Genomic DNA, 25,101 nt, shown 5'->3' on the forward strand with positions numbered 1-25,101 from the left:
AGCTCTGAGAAGATAAACAAAATTTCTCTGATATACGGCAAGTCGCCAGTTAATATGACGATTAACGCATCGCGGCTGCCACGAGCGGCTCCGGCGCCCCCGTGACATTTAAATGGCGAAAATTTTGTCGACGAGGTCACGAGTGCATCATTGCTATCACTTGCTTGAACCTTGAACGGTGGCGCCGGCGGCATATTTTATCTGACTTTGGCAGTAAAACGGTTTGTTTGTTTGTTTGGAATTTGCAGAATTTGCAATCATTTCGGTTGCGACTGTTTAACGAAGTCTTATCTATGTATGAATCGTGTAGCGTGTAAATAAGTAATTTTCAGCAACACGAAACGGAGATTGCAATAAATTTGCTAAATTTACTAGAGAGTTAATGCTCCTCCTCGTTTCAACAAATTACTTAAAAATTCCGGTTAAAAAAACGGTTAAATGAACGGCGCGCAATTAATGAGAAGAAAAGTACGATGCGTGCACTTCCGTTTTCATCTTACCGTTTGCGTGTCTGAGAAGAGCGTACTTATTCTACTGTGAAACTTAAGAAATTGCAGCTACAGGCTTGACCAAGAGCGCGAAGCATTTTTGATGAATCCAGGTAAGCAAACTTAATTATTATTTGCTAATTAAAAACTGAATATTTCAGACAAGATTATGATAAGTATTGAAACAAATAAATAAGTAGCATTAAATTCCAGACTACCTGTTCAATCTGTTTAATCTATCGCGATTTATCAACAATATACCACGCTTTTATCCAGGATTGTATAATAATTGCCAGTGTTTTATTCCTTTTATTCCCATTACATGCAATCGATCTGATATGATGATAAAGATCATGACTCAGACCGCTTCCATAGCCGTATGCAACATGTTTACGCCGTTCTGCGAAACGCAACAGAGCTAATAAGTCTTCAAGGAATATATAATGTAAATCTCCCAGCGTGAACTCTTCAAGCTGAAGCGAAATCGGGTAGGCCTGAAATCCAGCAACGACGAAATGCTACTCCTCCGCATGTGCATTACTAATGAATTGGGAAACATGCTAAAGAGAGAATGCATCATGCTAATAGCGTTGCAGCCCGGGCATCCCGTAATCGCAGTTGATACGCTAATTACCGAGGCGCGAAAATTTGTTACGCATCATAATGCTTATCACTTCTTGAGTAATAGTTATGATGGAGGAAAATATTATGGATGTTAATTCGTGTAAGCTTTTACGTACGTTTGGCAACATTCTTAATGTGAATAGTTCGATAATAATCGGTAAAAAACGTTCCCCCGATGAAAAAGTCAAATTAATTCATGACACGACCTTAGGCGGTTAAAGACGCAGAGTTTTATTCGATAAAAAAATGCATTAGTAAGGAATGTGTGTGGAACTGGCCGCGTCCTTCGGAATTTCCGAATTCCAATAATATTGGGCACGAGAGGATAATAATATCCTGGACAATTTAAATGCAAATCAATGATAATTCTTAAATGCGTGGTGGCTACCTGAGCTCCAACATTCCAAAAGAAAATAAATGTTTTGTTAAAAATAAAACAATCCACATAATAATAATATTGTAAATGCAAACACGTAATGATGTGATACGTGTTACTATCCTCTTGAAATTACGCAAGTAAAAAGTTTAAACAAGAAACTTATCTTTGTAATTTCTTATTTCCGTATTTTAAATCAGCTTCATTCCTTTTCTTGTTCTTTGTTGTCCTAATATAACATGATCTTGATAATGTAGATATTTATGCTCTCATAAAAATTAATTCCGCGTCCTCGAGCATTTGTGTACGTCCTTCGTAGTTCACGAGGAGGATCGCGTTTAATTGAGTTACGGGACGAAGTTGGGCAAGCGCCAGTGTTATTGCGAATGTGTTAATTAAAATCAAACGTATATTCAAATTCTTAGAAACTCGTGAAACCTGCCGTGCTTGAAACACGGACTTGAAGCCACGTAATCGCCCGCCGAATCTATAGTTCATGGTCGCGAATTATTCTAATCCAAAGTCTCTAAGGCCGCCGGCTAATCTTAATACGGAGATGTGTATACGCTCTTGCCATGTAATAAACCTTGAAGGGGTAATGTACGCGTGTTAATAAAAAAGAATTTTTCTCCGCGCAAGGTGACGGTACTCCATGTCAGATTCTCCTCGCGCGTGCGACGAACTCCACGAGTCGACAAGACTTGACTTTATGTCACTCTCAGCACTTGATGTCTCTTTCAGAAGCCGTTCTGAGCGTAGCATACGAATCAAATGATCAGATACGAAGACCAGGACCAGTTCTGAAAGAACAAATCTTCATACCATCACTCCATACATCCATGAATGTCTCAAAACTCGAATAAACATGAGTGATAATATTGCATGCAACGTTTCTCGCCTCGAAGTCGCAATTATTCGCTTGCACATTGATAGGCCGATAATGCGATTTTGCCGTGATCGACCTTAATGGAGACGGTAGTCTTGAAGCGCAGCGGAGATAACCGCCGGTAATAATGAGAAGCGTTCGTGCGATGTCGGATTGCCGGTCTTTATCGTTGCGCGAGACGCATCGTAAATCCCGATGCAGCATCCGCTGCATCTTGCAGCGAGCAGAGAAGGCGCGTCCCGATTATGCAGAAGAGCACCGTGCCGCATCTAAGATCAGAATAAAAAAGAGAAAAATGAGAAATATAATAAATCTGTGAAAAATATAATAAGTCAGACCTATAACGGACCTACCTGATGAACTGCCTCTTTCAGACACGCGTGACAGAGTGTTTCCCTGAACGCCGATTTTCCCAGCGTGTCAATATCGGTTCCTGCAGTTATCCGGCAGAAACGAGCGAAGGTCGTACTGGCGTCGATCACGACCTTTTCCGCGGTGGTGTCGAGCCCCTTCATTCAATGGAGAATTAAATACTAAGCGAAAGGTTACCCGCACGAGAAACGAACTTCATTCATGGATAATTGCGGCGCTCCGGATGTTATCTACCGTTCGCGGTCGGATCGATAAAAGCACCGGCGAATACAAAAGAAGCAACGGTCAGGAGGAACGTGTCAATTAATCCCGATGATAGCCGGCAGCGATGATCTAAGGTCACGCCAATCATGACTCCGATCCTTGTGTGATTATACGCCGAACCTCAAGCTGGAATTTTTTTTAAACTGGTGCGCTATTACTTATTCGGATGCGAACGGTTGAGAACAATCTTGTTCCCAATTTTCTGCTCGTGCTATTTGCTGGAAAAGTTATCGGTGGAAATTGCTATTTAATTTTTTCCCAGGAACGAACGGCGCCCACGCTTCTGAAATCATCGCGCATCGTGACGAGACAACTCGGAGCGCGATGGCGGAGAAATTTCTCACGCGCTGCGCGGAGGATCCGTGATCCTTTTTTGCGTTCATATTTATTCCGCCCGCATTAAAATTGCATTATACTTGGTAATGACCTGTACATCATGTCTGACGTGATCAATATCTCAAACGTGATAAAATTAACATTCCGAGTATTAATAAAAAAGCATGTTTTCATAACGGTGATACGCGTAAAAAGAAACATAAAGTGTGCTCGTAGGTTTTAAAACTAATTTATTGTTAGTTTAATTTAGTTTAATAATAAGAAAGAGTGATTGTAAAGTTAAATGTGAAGATCACAATTTTCAAATGTGAGGAGCGATTTAGTTTTTACAATGGTTTCACAATTAAATTGCACTTTTTAGTATTCAGGGTAAAATACTTTTTACTAGAATTATTTTAATGTTGATGCGCGGTTTTTGCTTGCATGTTATTTTCGCGAGAAATATCCCGGTGATAAATCTGACGGTGTACTATGGGTAGAATGTTTATTTGCTTTTTTATTAACATCGCACAGCCGCCGGTGTTGCAAACCATTATAAAATATATTGATGGCAAAAAAGAATCGACAGAGCTAAAGAAATACACAGACTCCGTCGCCGAGAGACGATTGCATTCCCGCGTAATTAGGAACATTGCATTCCGCGCAAACTAAATATCTTCCAAGCACCGTAGAATTCGTGGTTAGCTTGTAAATAATTTTTATATTAAATATATGTATATACATAATTCTTTATTAATCAAAAACTACTCTATAGCGACGATTATATATAAAAGTAGTTAAGGTGCGGACAAAAATGTATATCCAGAGTTCACGTACAAATGCTGAAAGCGTTTAATTGAAATAAAATAATTTATTAATGCTTCGCAATATTCGAGTTAATCTTCTAAAGCCAATCTCGAGTATATAAGGTGTCCCACTCTGTATTATGTTTGGTTTACATCTGAAATTAATTTCTCTTGGCAAGAATTACCGTGGATCTAACAATCCAGTCATTTTTTTAGAAATACCTCAATTAATTGCTAATTATGTCGAAATCAATGTGAAAAAGTGCGCAAAAACGGAAGATTCCTCTATGCTAGTATTACTCGCTCACCCGTTAGTACACGACTTAAATACTTACACCAAGTACTTGCGCCACTGGCACTAAACTTTTATTGAACCCCACGGCAGACGGTGCATCAGTAGCCACGCAATAGCAAGCCGACGAAGCTCGCGTAATATTTGCGATGACCCATCGACGATCCTCGAGCGTCATTGTGTCTAAGCATCCCGGACCCCGACAACGACTTTATAGGGTCCAAGTGGAGATGTTAATTGCATGCTTGCGCAAGGAAAGTTGAGTTTTTCCACCGCCTTTTTTCCGGGTAAATGAAAAAGTCGTGTAGAATGCGTTTTTTGCGTTCAGACAACTCAAGTAAGAGATAAAAGTGAGAGGCGACTACAAATTTGAGAGAAATTTTAATTATTTTTTTCATGTAGCTTTAGTTTGTTAAACAAAAAAATGTATAAATTAGAAGCAGATCGCCGTGCTTATTAGAAGAAACAGAGAAATAATATATTGGGTTGGCCAAAAAGTAATTGCGTTCTTTTTATATAAATAAAAGACGAATTTTTCATGGGAAACAAAAACTTTATTAAACAATATATTGTCCATTTTGTTTGATTATCTTTTGCCATTTTTCAGGCAACTTCATAATTCCGCGCTCAAAAAAGTTCTTATCTTTTTCAGCAAAAAACAATTCCAAGAACGATTTGATATCCTCATCAGCAGTAAAGGTTTTATCATTCAAGGCGTTTTGCAAAGAACGAAACAAATGGTAATCTGATGGTGCCAGGTCTGGCGAATATGGTGGATGTGGTAACACATCCCATCCAAGCTGCAACAATTTTTCACGAGTGACCAAACTTGTATGTGGTCTAGCGTTATCATGGTGAAACACAACACCTTTGCGATTCACCAATTCTCGACGTTTCTGTTTGATGGCATCATTTAATTTATCCAGTTGACGACAGTATACGTCTGAATTAATGGTTTGATTCCTTGCAAGCAGCTCAAAATACACAATACCTTTAAAGTCCCACCAGACTGACAGCATAATCTTTCTTTGGTGAATATCTGCTTTTCAAGTGCTTTCAGCAGGTTCATCACGCTTGCTCCACCATCTTTTTCGTTTGACGTTGTTGTAGACGATCGATTTTTCGTCGCCTGTTATCATACGTTTCAAAAATCGATCATTTTCCTCACGTTTCAAAAGAGAATCGCAGATGTCAATACGCTTAGTGAGATGAATTTCTTTCAGCTCATGTGGTACCCAAATATCGAGCTTACTAATGTATCCAAGTCGTTTTAAATGGTTTTCAACACTCGATTTCGATATGTTAAGATTCTCAGCAATCTCTCGTGTCGTTAAACGCCGATTGGAATCGATCAGTGCCTTTATTTTGTCATCATCAATTTCGATTGGCCTTCCTGAGCGTGGTGCATCTTTCACATTAAAATATCGAGATCGAAATTTAGTAAACGAATTTTGACACTGCCGCAGTTTTAAAGCATCTTCGCCATATACATCAGATAACTTTTTATGAGCTTGCACAGCGTTTTTCCCTTTTCGGAAGTAATAAAACAAAATATGAGGAAAATGTTCTTTTTGATTTTCCATTTTGAAATCGACGGTAAAGAAACAATTGTTAACGAAATCGTGTACTTTCTTTTTCTAAAACAAGCTTGAACTGTGAGTTGTTAACCTACATAATGAATTTGCGGTTTAGAATACAGTTAGTTACATTTCAAGACATGTATGTCCATCTATTGGAAAAAAACGCAATTACTTTTTGGCCAACCCAATAGAAGTAGAAGATAATCTAGATAAATACGCATTTTTTAAACGAGACTGGATATGTAGCAATGTTCCAGACTTCCAGACTATTAAGTAACTTCTGTAGCCCACGAGCCAAAAAGAGAGAGCAATTATCGACCTAATGCCTTTACGAGGAGAGAAATTAACAGGGAGCTACCAAAATTCTGCTAACAGCTTTCGTCCGGCCACCGGTCGTAAATCGATTAGTCTTACATCACGCGTAGTCTGTAATGCTCCTGCGCAACATTCAAATGTCAACAATATCAAACTTTACAAGCTGTAAATTTGCGCCACCCGCGATTCCAGGTTTACGGAAAAAGAGATCGTTACCCTCTTTCTCTCCCGCTTTATGACGGCAATTAAATTCGTGATTGCCGTTCGAACGGCCGATTCAGCTTCTGTTACATCGCTAGTTACGTTACGCTAGTATCGGCAAATATGCATACCTTTGACAAACGCACACACCATAGACACGGTGGAGTGACGTTTACTAGCTGGCGGAGATACGTTATAGCATTTCCATAAGCGACCGATCGCACGGGAAAACTCATCACATCGATATTTATCGGCGCTTTGAATTACAACCCTTAGAGCTCAGCGGAACGGCACGCACGCACGCACAATGCAACCGTGAGATTTTATCGTCGCGTTAACTGGCGAGCAACAATTATCCAGTAATAATAGTTGTGCCTGCGTTGCTTAATTATATGTCGAAGAGGAATTGTAAAGTGAGACCTGGTCTCGCCAGCATTTTGGAATGCGTACGTCAACCCTATTTTGGTAAATCGCGACGCGATCCCGGCATCCTTGTCTGCCCGCGTGGAGGAACGCGGAAGTGGCCGCGTCATGTGGTCGTAATGCTATAATAAATTATACATTATTTTATGTGATGTCTGGATCAAGCCGATTAACATTCGCCGATAGGACGGTCAGCCGAGAGACTCGATACATCCGTTTCGATTCCATGTATCCGCATTTATTTAACAACGAGTTTATTTGAAAAATACACCGTTAAAAATTGTGCGTCCATATGTTAAAATTTTCTTGTGTTGCCATATTTTGATTACTACTTTAATGTAAAATTAACATACAACTGATATGTTATTTTTATAACAATTTTATATGTCACATTAATGTTAACTTCATAACTTAACATTTTGTGTATGTCTCTTAGAAATGGAATATTATTTGAAATGCTTTTAACACAATAATTTTAAACAATCAACATGTCACAAAGTCAGTTTAACATTCTAAAAGAAGTTAAAGTAAATCTTCAAATAATCATGAACTTTGACATATAAAATAATCAAATTTACTAAAATTAAATGTTTCTATCAAAAATAATTTAAGTTGAAATAATTACTATCATGTGTTAATATAATATAAAAAGTAAATGTTCATATTGTATGAACGAAAATGTTCTATCAACTTTTCTGACGAGTTATTGTAACTTCTCTTCCATGTAGTTTTCAATTACTTTGTATGTTATTTTTACATCACACTTAAAGTTACAATAACAAAAATAAATGTAAAATATTGTGTTAATTACTTAACATTTCTAGTTTGTCAAGAAGTAACATATGACGAATGAGTTACTTTAACTTAAAATTTAGAGTGGACTTTCTGGGACATGCAAAAAATGTTAAAATTAACATTTTATTTTTTACTGTGTACGCAGAATTATCAGGATGTACAAAATTGTCAAGATTTATTAATAGGCCGAATTATATCGAATAATAAACATTGATAAATTTTGTATAAAATTTTGGATGATATGGCGGTCGATAAAAATACGTAAAACGTGAAATAGTGGCATTTCTCATAAATTTCAGAACATAAGTTTGTAGCACAAAGCTTATGCCACCCCCGTTATACGCCCGACCACTTTGTTTCCACATCTTCAGCCAAAGGCAACAATGTTTTTCTAAATTAGCTCGTTCCCCAACGAGACGTCATTCATCATGCTGCCATCAAAGTCGTTTCTTCACGCCTACGAGAAATCGCGTATGCACCAGACGCGCGACATGGACGATATCAGCATTCCTCATTTTTAATCGCGTGCGTATCCTTGAGTATCCTCTCTCTCCCTCTGTCTTTCTCGAAATCATCATCAACCGGACGGTTTGTCAGCGCTCCGGGAGATCAGGGACGAATACGGAGTCCTTCGGCTATCACCATTCAGCATCCATCGTATGTCCGTTCGTTTGTTCGTTCGGTCGGTCGGTCGAACCTTTGGAACACGGCGGATGATTCCGTCCTTCTCACGAGATGCTCACTCTCACTTTCTCTCTCTCTCTCTCTCTCCCTCTCTGTCTCCCTTCCACCCACCCTCCCTCTCGTTTTCTCTGTTACTCTCTTTCCCGGCGGAATCTTTCTCCTCGTTCACCGAGCCAACCCCCACCTGTGTACACGTGCGTGGAAGAAGAAGAAGAATTACAGCATCCTCCCGCGACGTCTGCGCTTGGCAATAATCGTCATGGACCGAACGCTACGTCCTCCCCACCAGCCAATCGCATGAATCCTATAAATGCTCTTCGTCGCCTGCAGACGAAGAAGTCACCTCCCGGGACGCTCGAGCTCCCCCGAGTGAGGCATGTGTCCGTTTTGAAGTGTCCGTTTTTTTCGGTCCTCTTCCTTCGGTCGATTTATCGCGCGGCGATCGAGCCATGGTAAGTAGCAGTGCACCACATGAATCGAGCGTGAACATCGAGTTGTGACGTGAAGGGGGTATGTAGGCGCGGGACAGCAGATAGAAGGGTGGTGAACGCCCTCGACGCGCGAGGGGGTTGCGACCGACCATTTTCCGTCAGACAGTGCTTGAAAAGTGAGACACAGTGTACAAGCTGCTGGAAAATCGCCTGCTCGAGATTCGGAGAGTTGAGCCTTGCGTTTCCGGTTCCGTTCGCCGATTTTCGTATAAGTACCGACGAACGAGATTCACAGAGAACCTCGTGTTCCCGTGCGAAATGCGCCGCGCGATAGGAACGGAAGGAAACGCGAGAAATAAGAAGTGCGATCTCGTTATTGTTTTCGGACAAGTGAAACAAATAATTAGACTCGTAAGAAAACAGTATAGTTAATCACGAATGTACAAGTTCTTCGAAAAACTTTGATAATGGTAGCCAAGTGATCTCTGATTTTTCTTGATAAAGATCTAAGAATTGAACTAAATGAAAAAGATCAAACTCAGTTATTTCCATTTGGCTGAGATGAACAATTTGTCAAATGCCGTAAATTTTTTAAATATTTTAATTTCGATGAGAGATGACTGTTTCTTCGTGTTTGGCTATCCATGTCCATTATCATTGCACAAGTATTTTTTGAAACACTGCACACCACGTTGTTCCAGGACCACCATTTCGCTGTGCGCGATAACGCAAAAAATTCGCGGTAGAAAGTATCGAGCACAGCATCGGTGATAATTTATTCCGCATGCATCCTCGCGACAGGAACGAGTGCCTGACTATTCTTGGGTCTTCAATTTTCGAACCTTCCTCCTACACTTGCATTTTCCTCTCTACAAAATAGTATTTTTGCTGGTAAACCTGCCACTTGGTATTTACACGTAAATCAGCGTGCATAGTCTTCAGTCGTGGGAATTAATAGCGAAACAACCAGCTGTAGCGACCATCGCAAATGTCAAGGGTTATCATTGTTCCCTGACGTAAAATTATGCCGCATTTTTCTGTAATTTTAAGGGAAATTCTGAGTTTGCTACTTTATTTCAATTATGATGCTATAAAGATTATGTAAAATATATTAGCATATTATATCACACTTACTTCGACTAATAAATTATATTTCAAAGTTCACTAGATGCAAGGTGTACATTCTCTCTTCTTAGTATGGCCACAGTACATAAAATTTCTATAAAACACGGCATTCACCGAGTAATCCCCCAACTCGTTTACATTTACTCGTAAACATAATTTCCGACGATCATCTTCTCTGTCTTCTGCCTCAATTATTCAAATTATTCTGCAAAAATAAAACGTTATAAACATCAATAGCTTTTATACCATTTTAGGTGATTTGTTAATTACCTAATTCTAGAGCAATTGCGCGCATTCGCATCATAATCACACTTCATCACGATTAAGTTGAAAAAGATCGCGCCTGTCTCTTCTGATTATTACTAATTTCTATAATCTCTAGGTACATATTTTTCTCCGAACTCTATCGATTGAATTAACGAATCGTCTATTTTTGCTTAATACGTGAATTAAAATGGGAACGCTCGTCCGATCACACAACGAGGAGGTTTTTGTCCCGCAAAGGTCAATCGCGCGGTTTCGCGCATAAAAAATTACACGCCATCAAACGATTTGGTTCGCGTGCTATTAGGCCTCGGGGATCTCGTGGCATAACACAACCATGTCTTCTGTTCGTCGTCGGATAAAGTGTTACGAGTCTCTCACCGATTCATGTCTCACCAACACGCCCTATGCAAATCAGACGCCGATCCGAGCTACATAGAAAATATGTGCGCAAAGAAGAAGAGAGAGATCGGCAATTTCCATGTAATAATTCCCATGTCGCTTGCTGTGCACTATCCTTCTTATACATTAGCAAGACAAACCGCGATAATTATTCCACATATTGAAAAAAAAAAATAATGACTCTGAATAAGTATTAAGAAATTTAAAATATGTTTTGCATAGATTGAAAGCGTCGTGCTCCGATTGAGTATCTTAATGTTTATTTGTCAAAAAATTTCCGGTTGAAGTTAAAATTAAGAATTCTCGATCCTGGATCGTATATCGTGAATTCTCGATTCTCGATCGTATGCGACTTGCGCCGATATGTGTAGCATGATTCCTGCCACGAGACGAACGATGTCGTTAATTAATTATAAACGCCTTTGCGGTGCAGTCTTTCGATTAGATATAAACTGAACGTATCTAATAGTAAGTAACTACCGATTGCGCACAAGCCATATGATTAGCGAAATAATCACGCAAATCCCGACGCAATACGTATAATTGAGAATCTTGCTCAAGTCTTGGCTGTGTCGGGTTAAAGATCGACTTGCACGTAGTCTCGATTAGAATTTGCGTAATGTTCCATTTGTATAATTAATTAACGTTGACGCATTGAAATATATGAAAATTTCTGCATATTATTATAGCGATTATGGTTTTATAGTGGGATCTTGCATAGAACGTTTCATGAACATGTAAATTGTTATAATTGTCACATTAAATTCTGATTTTATTTTTATCTCTTTCTTTTAGATATTAGTATAAAAATGCAAATTGTTATAATTGCCACATTACATTGATCTCATTTTTATCTCTTTCTTTTAGATATTTTATTTTCTTTTTTTTAGATATTAGTATAAAAATGACAGAACCGGCGGTGCTTGTAAATTCTACAATCATACGATACCTGCATGTAGAAACTACGGGTGGGACACAGATGCATAATGACGATGTTTGTGTTCCTTACGTCATTGGCACAATTCTGCATGCCATGCAAGAACGTCACACTTATCCACGACACTCACCGGCATTTAATACACGAGATAATGGAAATGCATATTCAATCGCCAACTGGGTACGATCGCACGAGAGATCCTCACGTGAAAGGTTTTCATGTTACGAGAGGTATCAGGATCGATACTTTCCGTTTACGTCGTATCACAATAGCTACACAAACATCAGCTTCTCACTGCAGGCGTAACATAACGTGCGAATGCACTTCGTTGTTCCAGAATTAATGCACATTGTGCAAAGTGCCTATACATGGCGAAACGTAAATTATGAAATTACATCGAAACTTACTATTACTCCAAGTATTAATCACCGTGGCAAGCACGCGCGACTTAAAGCGGATTAAACTCCATGCACCTTAAGAGGAGAATTGAAGCCGCGACGCGACGGGTTGAGCGATGAAACATAAATTACGAATCATGAATGATGACGCTGTGTTTTTTCGAGCGATATCGAACTGTAACCTGAGATTAATTGATTACGCTGCTAATTGACCGCCTTGCAACATAATCGTAACTTTCACTGATCTATCCACCGCCTGGCTGGCACTCGTCGTTCGTTTGCACGTTGCTTCTTTCGTTCATTCAGGCTGAATGTCAATGACTCGTCGTTAGCGAGCCGCAAAAATGTCGTAATTATTACCGAAGCGTGCGCGTGTGTTAGGCATCGTGCGTTACGCAAACGCATCGCACCGAAGCCGATCACCATTACGGGAACATCTTTTTCTGAATCTTCAGATTAGCGGCCATCGACAGGATGATGAATCGCCCGGTTGACGACACGCGTCATGCCCCAGAGTCGTTCTCTCCTTGCACGGATTCAATTCGGTGTCTCCGCGCGTTCGTCCGCACGTGGTATTCGTCGTCGCGAAACGATTTGTCTTCGATCGCTAATCCATCGGACATACCTGACATATATTACGAAGGCTGGACCACGGCATTTACAATATTACGGCATGGATGACATTTTCATAACTTGATTTACAGTCACGTCTCTGCTCCCTCTGTAAAGTAAAAGTATATTATTTTCAGTCTCTTTCCGAGTATATATATTAATGGTATTCCTAATCTTATTCCAATCTTTAATTATGTTATCCCAGTTGAAGACAAAGGCATTTAAATATCGCGATGATTTGCGATTGACATGACTTAAAAGGTTTAATAAATGCCTGTTACACGTAAAGTTCAACAGCGTGTTATAGCAATTACAATTATTACTCCATTATAATTATTGATCGGAGCGGTGCGCTAGTTTGATCACAAGATTGATCATTTAGGTAAACAAATCAGCGATTCATATAATTGAATCAATTAATTATTGTACGAATTAATTGAATGTTTAGAGACTCGACGAAGCATAATGATGTCGAAATTGATTATATTGGTGCCACCGAATTTATAGCTCATCGTCACATCCCGAGAGACGATGAGTCAAGTGTTAACATAGGAATGCTGATTATTTCGCTACTTTGCCAAGCAAAAGCGAAAGAACTCGATATCATTTGATTTCCTCAAAAAAATATGCCTCTAATTCTATTTCATCGAAGATGCGTCCGTCTAAACAAGCGTTTCACAAGAGTCCTCGGAAATCCTCCGTTTGGCCGTTTTATCGTTCGATACGTAAGAGAAACTCCGAGTTTCGCCAGTTCTGTGGTCATCAGAAGAAATTAGCCGGTGTGGAAATGATGATACCGCTATTAAACGAGAGAATCTGTTAATGACGGTGAGCAGAAGCCGCGTTCTTCTTCAAGGCTGCTGCGGCCTTGAAGAAACCCACATATTTTCGGAGTTATGAGAATTTCATGTTATGTTGAGCAATGGAAATCCCACGGGGTGATCTGCCGAGAAACAAATCTTATAAATTTATAATTGCGTGAAGGCTTCGACACTCAAGGACTGATGAAATTTATGATATTTATAATACAAAAATCACACATTTTTGGAAAGGAAGGAGAAGATTATCGATGATTTCATAAACATCTTAAGACTTTCGGCGTGTCATAAACATTCGGATTGCCCAAGAATGCTTTCCAAGATTACAAAATTTTATCGTGTATCGATTTCATTCGATCGAGCTCTTTCTGTGCATTCATATAAAATTTACTGAAATTTAAAAGGAACAAGGAACAAAATTTTTTATAATTTAACTTAAAAAGTGAGCAAAACTTAGAGGAGTATATAAAAATACAGATGAAACATATATTCAAAGTAAAATAAAGACCACAAATGATATAACTCTTACTTTCGTCTGTAGGCACTTCAAGAACACAACTAGGCTGTCAGCTATCAACGTGCAACATCATCACTCAGATATTACGATCTCCATTCATTTATTATGAAAGAAATGCAAAGCAGCGTTACGCGATGTAGAAAGCGGTTCGTGTCACCCATGATGTAGTGATCCATCAATATCAAAACACTTGTTGGTCGACTGGAGCCAAATACGAGATCGATCCGTCCACGTGGTTCTATCTCACACGTGACTCATACTGTTCAAGTTACACACGACGTAACGCTGACATAAGCGCCGGCGATCATTTGCATTTATCGGGCACCGTCCTCGTCTCTCGCATTCGCGCCGATCGATCGGATCGATCGGATCGGCCAGCCAGTCAGCCAGCGCCAGCGTCTGCCGTGATATTTTCGATTATGCAATAGCGCGGCGCGCTGCGGGGCCAAATTGGTCAGTAAATTTCAAGATGAGTCTGCATCCTTTCGCAATAATGATAAATGCCCGGTGTCCTTTTTCTTCTCTCCCACCTAATCCCGCGTTTTTCTCCCCGCGGCCAGGAGGCGGTGAGGTGACCACGGACGATTCCGCGCATGGTCGACTGCCCTGCTTGCGAAATATAATTATAATGCAGCCCATCGTCCGGTCGACGAGCGCGCGAACTTCTACCTTTCGGCGCTGATGCGAGCAGATTCGTCGCGACGGATTCTTCTTAATTATGCATGCCACTCTGTCCCACGCAAGCTCATAAAGAGAACCCGCCACCGTGTCCTCAGTCCACCTCGTCCGGATCATTAATCAGAGGAGCACTTTTCGAAGAGGGACTTCGCAGGAGAGACAAGATTGAGACAGGACAGGTAGCACCGCTCCGGTATGAGCAATCGCTAAATTTGGACGGAGGAAAAAGGATGTTTTAATTTTTACTTCAATTCTTTAATTCTTAACTTCATAATTAATTAAATTTAACTCTAATTAAACTCAGATCTTCTTATCGCGATCGTTTATTAGAAGAGTTCATGAGTTTGTTCTTCGACTTAGAATCAACTCGAAACTTACTCACAGTTTTCACTGCGATGAAGACATCACGGAACACAGCGACGCGGCAATTCTTCCTCGTGTACGGTTACGAAGAGGAAAGCGGCGACTTTTTTGTGAAGTTTATGTGGCGAATGGACGCGAATGCTGCAGCTTCTCGATGTTATGCACGACACGCGACCGCGGCTGAACGCACGGGGAAAATGTCATGGGGTTGGAAAGCGGAGTTACACACGAGTTTTCCGCTCGCACGCGCGAACGCCCGCGCCGCCGACGAGCGGAGGGAACCTGTGTCATGCTAAACGGCGAAAACACACGTCCGGGACTCTTTTGTCGGTGTTCGACAATAGTTCTTTAGTCGTCTCTTCGTGCCGCGCCGTTGTTCTCCAGCATGATAGAGACGTGACTCCGCAGGTAGAAAGTGACACAAGCTGATAAAGTGTCGACGATCTAAACAGCCTCGCATTCCTCTCGCAAACAACCGCATCTCAATGCGGAATAGCACCTTACTGAACGCCGCCTGATCGATCTCACGTTATTCTTCTACCCCTTACCAAAATTGGGCAGCGAGAACAGCGTATAATCATTAACAATTAAGAATGAGGACAGCGCGAGAGTCCTGATGATCCCTCCTCGGCTGCATTTCGTTAGTGCGTGAGATGCAACTGAGTGGCCGCTGATCTCGTCTTGCTTATTACGCAAGAGACTACACTTGCACCTTATACGGTTGACCCGGCGGCCGTTAAAACGTACGCACCCCCCGCGTTTGATTACGCCCGCTCCGCTAAGAGCATTAAGGGGGGAGCCTGCTTTAGAACGCTGAAAATAAGGTATATTTTACGAATTGTTTTTGGAGAAACTATACAGCGGATCGTTATAAAACTTTTATGCATTTATTAGTACATGTTTAAAGATAAAAAAAATTATTTTTTGATTTGAATATATCGCTTGTAGAGGTCGTCCTGGAGAAATCTTAGTGCAGCCGCGTCGCCGGCATTGCAAATTGGTGAGCATTCTCCTGCCTCCAAATTTCGTCTAAACTGAAAAATTGAAATATCTTCTCGTTATTTATGAATTCCCATCGTCGATGAACCAAAGAGAGAAGAAAAAAGTTGAAAAGTGCCAAAATGGTCGAGCTTAGAACACAAAAGTACGATTTTTAGGCAAAGTTGTTGAACTTTTTCATGCAAAAGTAATTGTTTAACTTAATGTTTTTATGAATATTAAAGGTTCATCGACGATGGGAATTCATAAATAACTAGAAAATATTTCAATTTTTCAGTTTGGATGAAATTTGGAGGCAGGAGAATGCTCACCGATTTACAATGCCGGCTGCACTAAAATGCCTCCAGGACGACCTCTACAGGCGATATATTCAAATAAAAAAATAATTTTTTTTATCTTTAAACATGCACTAATAAATGCATCAAAGTTTTATAATGATCCGCTGTATAGTTTCTCCAAAACAATTCGTAAAATTATACCTTATTTTCAACGTTCTAAAGCAGGCTCCCCCCTTAAAGCAGGGGAACCCGACGAATTGCTTTCTCCATGGTTTAACGTGTGTGCCGAGACGCGGCGGAGACCGACACACACGCGTCTGAATTCGCTCGCGAATTATGGCACTTGCCTTTTTTCTGTCAAGGATGCGAGACGCGGAGGAGCGTCTTGCGAAACCGCGACCGTGCGCAACGTGAGTTCGTCTCTCATTGGCGTGTGCGCGGAGAAATGAACGTGTACAGATACGTATCGTCTAACTGCTTCTCGCTCATGCAAATCGCAGACGCATCGCGCAATGACAAATGATTCTGCTCGGAGCAGAAGAAGAAGTAACGAGACGGTCCAAAATCGTCCGCTCAATTACCTTGCGCGCGCGCGCGCGCGTTCTGACTTGACTTTTAAACATATAGGCGAAATATTCATTTCGCCGGAATCCTGCGTTTGTAGACTGTACATCTGTCACGAGTTGCCGGCTTTCGTAACTCGCGTTTGGATAGACGAATATTAATGACACCGCGTCGCGTAAACCACCTGTTACAAATGGCCGCAATCGCAACGCGATGCGTACCGCTAAGTTTGTTGAATCCCTGTTACACCGCGCCTTTTCCGCAATTAATATTCAATTAGTGAGCGATTATTAATGGATAATGCCGATTTGACAGCACGCTGTTGCAAAACGCACGGCGCGACTACTGGCTAAACATTAACGCTACTAAAGAGACATTTCATCGTCATACAATTCTTACGCGCGGACATAAAGCGCGAGATAAAGATAAGATAATCCGATAAAGTCATAATGCTTCTCATTCAGCTACGAACAACCTTTCGATTCTCGACATTTATTTAATTAATAAGAGCGATTATACGCGCGATTCGCATAAATCTGACACGTACTCGAGAATATAATTTTTTCCCTCAATTATACAAATTTTATTTTAAGTATACCCCTCGCAACGAAGTTTCAGTGGATTTTCGTAAAAGGTCTTTACGTTTATAGAAGCCGATGTAAGCCTCTGCTCGCCGAGTATTCTAAGTATCCCATTATGTGATCGTTAAGTTAACTGACATTTTAACACACAAACTCTACGTGAAGAAAGCCCCTTTAATCACATTGTCTTGATTATAATAATCACATTTACTCCCATAAACTTTTTCCCGTAAAACGAAACAACATCCTCCAGAAATTCTCCTGCACTTATCGCGCAATCTTTTCGCGAAGATCTGCGCAAAGCAAATTCTAGGTAATTACCGTACGACTTGATCGAACGTTCATCGGCTCTCTTCCGCGTGGCCATTAGCGACAGTCGCGCGGCTGGAGATTTCAACGGGCGATCGCGTTGTGCAAGAGGCATTTTGCACCTTGCACGATCCGTCCGTCGACCCAACGACGTGAAAAAGGCCATCCAGGTCCATCCCGTTTATCGGCCGGCATCTCGCGGCCTCTCGCGGCCTCTCGCTTTCTCCGAATGTAAATGAAGCTAAGTTTGAAGATTCTCGGCGAGAGCGAGATCGATTGTTTACTTCATTTACACGGAAATTCGCACGGCGCTAAGCACACGAAGTGAGTGCTACCTGTTTGTCGTTACCATGTGCTTCAGTAATTGGCCTACTTATTGGTCCCGCGAGCTAGTCGGTTCCCACGAGACGATAAATGCGACTTGTCGAATGAAGTTTGGAGATTAATTCTTCTTCTTTCGGGGGCGTTCTACTGTGTTGCATTGTAAATTTAAATGACGAGTCGCTTGAGAAAGCGCGACCTTCCCTCTCGCGAAGCCTTTTGAGCCTTTGAGCGTTCCACAGCTGCAAGAATTGGATAATTATTCACGTCACCAGTAAACGGACCGCAAATATATCCCGTCATAAATTCCATCCAAGACATTCCGGGGGTGGGAGCGCGGGGATGTTTGAAATGTGCAACTATGTCTCTCCTGCGAAATCGTATGCGGCAGCGACGCGATGCAAGAATGTTACCCTCTCGTGTAGACCCTTTATATAACTGCGACTCGTAATTTGCCACGAGAACCGCGAGTGAATTGTGCTCCGGCCTCAATAAGATCAACTGTCGTTATTATTAGACACTTCCTACACTAGAATTCTTTCGTTTATGTAATAACGGATACGCGGATGTTGCCTTGATCGGACTTAATGAATGCGCTTTATTACGATACGAGTTCATGGTCAATCATTTTGAAGCGGTGAATAAAACCTCGACTGCAACGATGTTAAAAACTTTATAAATCGCAAATTTAATGAATGTGGTGTTACTTTGAACACAAGATAATCAATGCAACTTAAATATAAAATAATAAACTGTACATAGACGCAAAGTAACAATTTCCTTTTCATGGAATCACGGTAAAGTAATATTGTAAATCATGCACTTGGCGTTCAACAGCGCCTTGAATCCTGCAGACAACAATTTTGCGTAAGCAGCAAAGATCTATTCGGGATCACGAGTTGCCATTGACTCGTCTAATAGACCGACGTGACTGAGTCCTTGTAATTATTGTGTCGCCTCAAGCGAGCAGCAGAGGGAAAGAGAGGTAGATGCTTGTTACTGGTACAATAAGGTTCCTACGATGGCACGTTAAGAAAAGAACCTGTCTAAGCGAATATGGGTACCTGTAAAGGCCAAGGGTGGGGTAGGCAAGCAGTGACGAGCTAATGGACGTAATCGATTGACTTAAATGGTGCCGTAGATATACATCAGCGAGTTGTAGAAATTATCTGACATATAACGCTTCTTATAGGACCGGACTTTAATTTAGCAATGTAATAAGCTACTCCGTGAAAGTAAAATAATGACGCAAATCATATTGTTACGACAAATGTAACGTTAGCTATTCTATTGGGTCGTCCGGAAAGTTCGTGCCGATTTTTAATAGATGGCGTTGGAACATGTCTGAATATATCAATGTTATTGAAAACATACGATTTATATACATATGCTTAAAGGTGACATTTCAACGCATCTTTAGGAAAAAAGTTGTTTCAGATAAATTGATTCGTGTCAGTTTTGTACTCTTTTGAAGATGGAAGAAAACAAAGAACATTTTAGACACTTGATGCTTTTCTATTACCGAAAAGGCAAAAATGCCTCACAAGCAACAAATTCGATATGTTCTGTTTACGGAGAAGGCGCTTTAGCTGAAAGAACCGTACGTAAGTGGTTCGCTAAGTTTAGAGCTGGTGATTTTAACCTTAAAGACCAAGAACGCTCGGGCAGACCCTCTACTACTGATGATGACCAAATCAAGACACTGATCGAGAATAACCCGCGCTACACGACACGTGAATTAGCAGAGATACTGAAAATATCGAAAACCACTGTCCACGATCATGTAGTGAAGCTTGGTTACGTAAGTCGCTATGATGTATGGGTTCCGCATAATTTGGCCGAAAAAAATTTAATGGATCGCATTTCCATCTGCGACTCGCTGTACAAGCGCAACGAAAACGTACCATTTTTGAAGCAATTAGTGACGGGTGACGAAAAATGGATCATTTACAACAATGTAGAACGAAAAAGATCCTGGGGTAAGCGAAATGAACCAGCATTAACCGCTCCGAAAGCCGGCCTTCATCCAAAAAATGTCATGCTCTGTGTCTGGTGGGATTGGAAAGGAATCCTATATTATGAGCTCCTACCACACAACCAAACGATAAATGCAGATAAGTACTGCTCGCAACTGGACGAATTAGACAGCGATTCAGGAAAAACGTCCAGAATTAGCTAATAGGAAGGGCTTCGTGTTCCATCAGGACAATGCCAGACCTCATGTTTCTTTGACTACTCGACAAAAATTGTTGGAGTTTGGCTGGGATGTGCTACCTCACCCACCGTATTCACCAGACATTGCACCTTCAGACTTTCACTTATTTAGGTCTTTACAAAATTCTCTTAGCGGCAAGAACTTCAACTCTTTGATCGACATAAAAAACCACCTTGAGGAGTTTTTCGCCGAGAAACCTAAGAAGTTCTGGGAGAATGGAATCTTCCAGTTGCGTGAAAGATGGACAAAGGTTGTGAAACAAAACGGTGCATATATAAGTCAATAAATATTTATCGACATAAAAAAATGTTGCCTTTGAATTTTCCTTCAAAATCGGCACGAACTTTCCGGACGACCCAATATATGGTTCAATTCTGTTAATTTTGCTTCTGGACGAAAATCCTATAAAGTTAAATATTTTTTATATTTTCATGTATTATTATATTGTTGTTTTATGCGAGGGTATTTTATTTCTTGCATTATTATCACGCACCTCTATGTGATTTAGGAGTATTTATGCAGAAGTTTTGCGGTAACTTTTCTATCCTTATGATAATTTAATGGCGCGCACATAGGACTGTGCCATAAATCTGGTAATATATAATATGGCATTGCTTAGTGTTTGACGCTAACAAATGTTACATTCAGTAACTACACAGTGATTAAAAAGGAACTACGCAATCGATGCGTGAAAGTCAATGTTACATTCGAATTGGCTACAGCATAGATACACACACACACATACATATTTCGCACCTTAAACTTTGTCAAAATATTTAAACATTTACTTAAGCGTCTAAATATTTTTACATCTCATTTTGCGTTTCTATTCAGAATTGGCGTTGATCCTATTTAAGAAATTAAAGCATCAAAAGCGTTTCTCAAAAAAGTTTTTCTAATCTCTATTCTTGCTATTGTATTTAAAAAAGTATGTAATTATAAAAAAATATTAAACTTACATTAAAATGATGAACTTATTAAATAAATGCTACTTTTGGGATATCCAAATCGTGACCTCGCAATCTGTATTGTCTCTTTAGCGAATCAGCACCTGTACACCATGGACCTTTCACAAACTAACAAGATGGGGAGAGGCCGTCTTTTCCCCATAGTGTACGGCTTTGCCATCCTTCCACATAAATTATATGGCTAAAGGTCACCGGATGTTTCTTCGAGACAGAACCATCATTCCTCGAATAGACGATGCTGCCGTGAGCGGTTACGGCAATTCAATTCGCCAGTCTCAGAAACGCCAGTTCGGTCTCAGGTCCTTTTAAACCTACGCACGCTAACGAGACCGCGAAACACCTGCTCGAAAGTAAAAGATTACATATACACACATCGAACAAACAACATAACTTCCACTCTTTCTCGTGCCACTCTCGAGTTATTCACGCTTCTTTCTTTTAAGATTATTTGCCCCTAAAAGTAGACTTGTATTCTAATACAGCATCAATACTGGATATAAATAAATATCACAAAAATTAAGAATAATTAATATACATATTTCTTAACAACATATTTTTATTTGCTTAGCAGGAAATGTACGAAATGTTTTATTCTATGACAAAAGGCATAATATTGTTACGGTAAATTGTATTTGCACCGTCGAACGTTTATTAGTCAATGAATATTATGATGCACCGTATTCCACGCCAGCGAACCTTTCACGATCATCATCACTGTATTTTATATAGCGCCTCGTGATCGATTATATAAGACCAACGTGGATGAGGCGTGAGATTATCCCACGAAGATGATCTTCGATCTATTACGATTATACGAATATATTAAATAACTGTTGCAAAGGACAATGGAATATGCATTTGTTATTTGGCATTAAGAGAGATAATTAACCAGAAAGCTTTAAAACCCGAAAATTAATTATATTTATATTTATTACGAGATGGAATTATTGTATCTGTTCAATATATTAAATTTTATATTATTTAGTAGATTCTAATGAAAGTTATGTTACAGTGGAAGCTGCTGTGGGCGGCCGCCCTGGTGGCCCTGCTCTCCACGTGTCATGCAGATGCCAGCCGTGAGAGGAGCAAACGTGCAATAGCGAACAACCCACAATTCCAGGGCTATGTCTATGAGCCACCATCCAAGCCGTTTACTTTACCCCCTGCGTAAGTACAAACTTTCTAAAATTTAGATGTTTATGTAATACTATTAGCCTGGTTAAATTAATTTTTATAACAATCTTTGCAATTCTACATAATGTATATAATGATAAATATTATTTTTTGCTGATTATATTTTTATGAATTATGATTATATTTACAGAGGGTCTCGAACAAGCATAGTTACGGCTAGGCCATCCGTGAGAACTACCGCTTATACTTATACGACTCCAAAGATTCCGGTGACGCTGCCGCCAAGAACGCCACCACCTGTAACATATGGATATACTTACACGTCTCCAAGGATACCATTCCCGACGCCACCACCAACGACCCGAAGACCGCCACCACCGCCGCCAACGACCCGAATACCGCCACCACCACCGCCAACGACCCGAATACCCCACCACCGCCACCACCACCGCCAACGACCCGAAGACCGCCACCACCGCCTCCAGTAACGAGAGGATATACTTATACAAGTCCAAAGATTCCATTCCCGACACCACCACCACCACCACCGCCAACGACCCGAAGACCGCCACCACCGCCTCCAGTAACGAGAGGATATACTTATACAAGTCCAAAGATTCCATTCCCGACACCACCACCAACACAAAGAACACCACCACCAACACGGAGAACGCCACCTCCAACAAGTGGAGGATATGTCTATTCAACACCAGAGACAGTGTTCACGCTACCACCAAGAACACCACCACCACCACCACGAACACCACCACCACCACCACCACGAACACCACCGTCACCACCGCCACCACCAAGAACACCACCGCCACCACCAAGAACACCACCGCCACCACCAAGAACACCGCCACCACCACCACGAACACCACCGCCACCGCCACGAACACCACCTCCGCGTACGCCACCACCAAGTACAGGAGGTTATGTCTATGATACACCACAAGTACCTTTTACATTCCCTCCCGTAACGAGGCCACCTCCACCCCCACCACCACCTAGAACTCCGGCTCCACCTTACGTGCCTCCTCCGCCACCTTTACCTCCAACTAGACCTCCGCCACCACCACCACCACCACCTCCTAGAACTCCAGCACCACCTTACGTACCTCCTCCGCCACCTTTACCTCCAACTAGACCTCCGCCACCACCTCCAACTAGACCTCCCTATGTACCGCCACCACCACCATCACAACCTCCTAGAACTCCAGCACCACCGTACGTGCCTCCTCCGCCACCTTCACCTCCAACAAGACCTCCCTATATACCGCCACCCCCACCTTCACCACCAACTAGACCTCCCTATATACCGCCACCACCACCTTCACCACCAACAAGACCTCCCTATATACCGCCACCACCACCTTCACCACCAACGAGACCTCCCTATATACCGCCACCACCACCTTCACCACCAACGAGACCTCCCTATATACCGCCACCACCACCTTCACCACCAACGAGACCTCCACCACCACCCCCAACCAGACCGCCTTACATACCGCCACCACCTCCCCCTCAACCTCCACGAACTCCTCGACCAGTACCACCAACTTATCTACCACCAGAAGAAAGTACTCGGTCACCCACGTTTGTGACGCTACCAACCACCCGATTCACCACTACCCGACCTCCTATAGTTACAACGAGGCCCACCACAAGATATATCCCACCGGTCACAACTCGACCCACCACAAGATATATCCCACCGGTTACAACTCGACCCACCACAAGATATATCCCACCGGTTACAACTCGGCCCACCACAAGATACGTTCCACCTACACAACCGTCCAGCTATCTGCCACCGTACACTACCACCACTACTATAAGACCAACCACGCGACCCACAACTAGACCAACCACGCGTCCTACTACCCCTCAACCCACCACGCGGCCAACCCAACCAATTACTTATCTCCCACCTACTATACCGCGCACACCAGGAACTACCTACCTGCCGCCGATAACCACCAAGTCAACGTTCGCTCCAACCAGCTATCTACCGCCAACCCGACCACCACCATATCTTCCACCGTCCACCGCGAGACCAGTCTACGTTACTGTAACGGCGCCACCACCACCCTCTGTTATCTATAGCATTACACCCAGCACCTCAACCCTGCCGCCGCCTACTGGAAGACCAGCGCCACCCCCATCTCTGCCACCCCCGACTGCTCGACCCACCTTAGGCTACAATTACCCGATTCCCGACATTCCATTCGAGACACGATAAGAGAACTAGTGACGCGAGCGACTTGGCGCGCGTTGTCGTTTAACGAAATCGCGCATCTGAAATATTAGTATGCATATAATATTTACATTAGCAAAGATTATTATTTAATGGCCGTGGATAGCGCTAAGTCGCTCGTCGGACATTTAGAATATCGCCTTTTTTACGTATCAATGTCTTTACCACACTTTGCTTTCGAAAAAAAAATGATCGACTGCCAAGCGTCCTTAAATGTGTAATAAGTGTGGGAAAGAAAAATAAAATTTTTAAGAAAATACTTGCTGCGTATTATTCTTACCTTAACATGGAGTAAACCTAAAATGCTCTTAAAATTAGGTGATAAGCAATTAAACATGGTTCGAAATTTTATAGAGCTCTGGTTTCCTGATTTCAGATAAAATATGAAATTTTGTCGGATTAAACTAGTGAATTGGAATAATTATATGCTAATATGTATCAAATTAATACGTATATTAAAATCATACTTTCTAGAATCATAATCACATATCTTATTAGCAATT

At 41.3% G+C, this 25,101-nt stretch overlaps 1 protein-coding gene across 1 annotated transcript; it reads left to right on the plus strand.

Annotated features, from left to right (window-relative positions):
- The first annotated feature begins 8,800 nt into the window (after positions 1 to 8,800).
- On the plus strand, positions 8,801 to 24,857 carry LOC105281861 (proline-rich extensin-like protein EPR1). The gene is given in 5 exon segments (XM_026970430.1): positions 8,801 to 8,873; positions 22,214 to 22,368; positions 22,526 to 22,751; positions 22,754 to 23,146; positions 23,189 to 24,857. Coding segments are annotated over 5 exon segments (2,172 nt in total). The 5' UTR covers positions 8,801 to 8,870; the 3' UTR covers positions 24,584 to 24,857.
- The last annotated feature ends 244 nt before the right edge of the window (positions 24,858 to 25,101 follow it).

This window comes from Ooceraea biroi, chromosome 6 (assembly GCF_003672135.1).
Source record: "Ooceraea biroi isolate clonal line C1 chromosome 6, Obir_v5.4, whole genome shotgun sequence".
Lineage (NCBI taxonomy): Eukaryota > Metazoa > Arthropoda > Insecta > Hymenoptera > Formicidae > Ooceraea > Ooceraea biroi.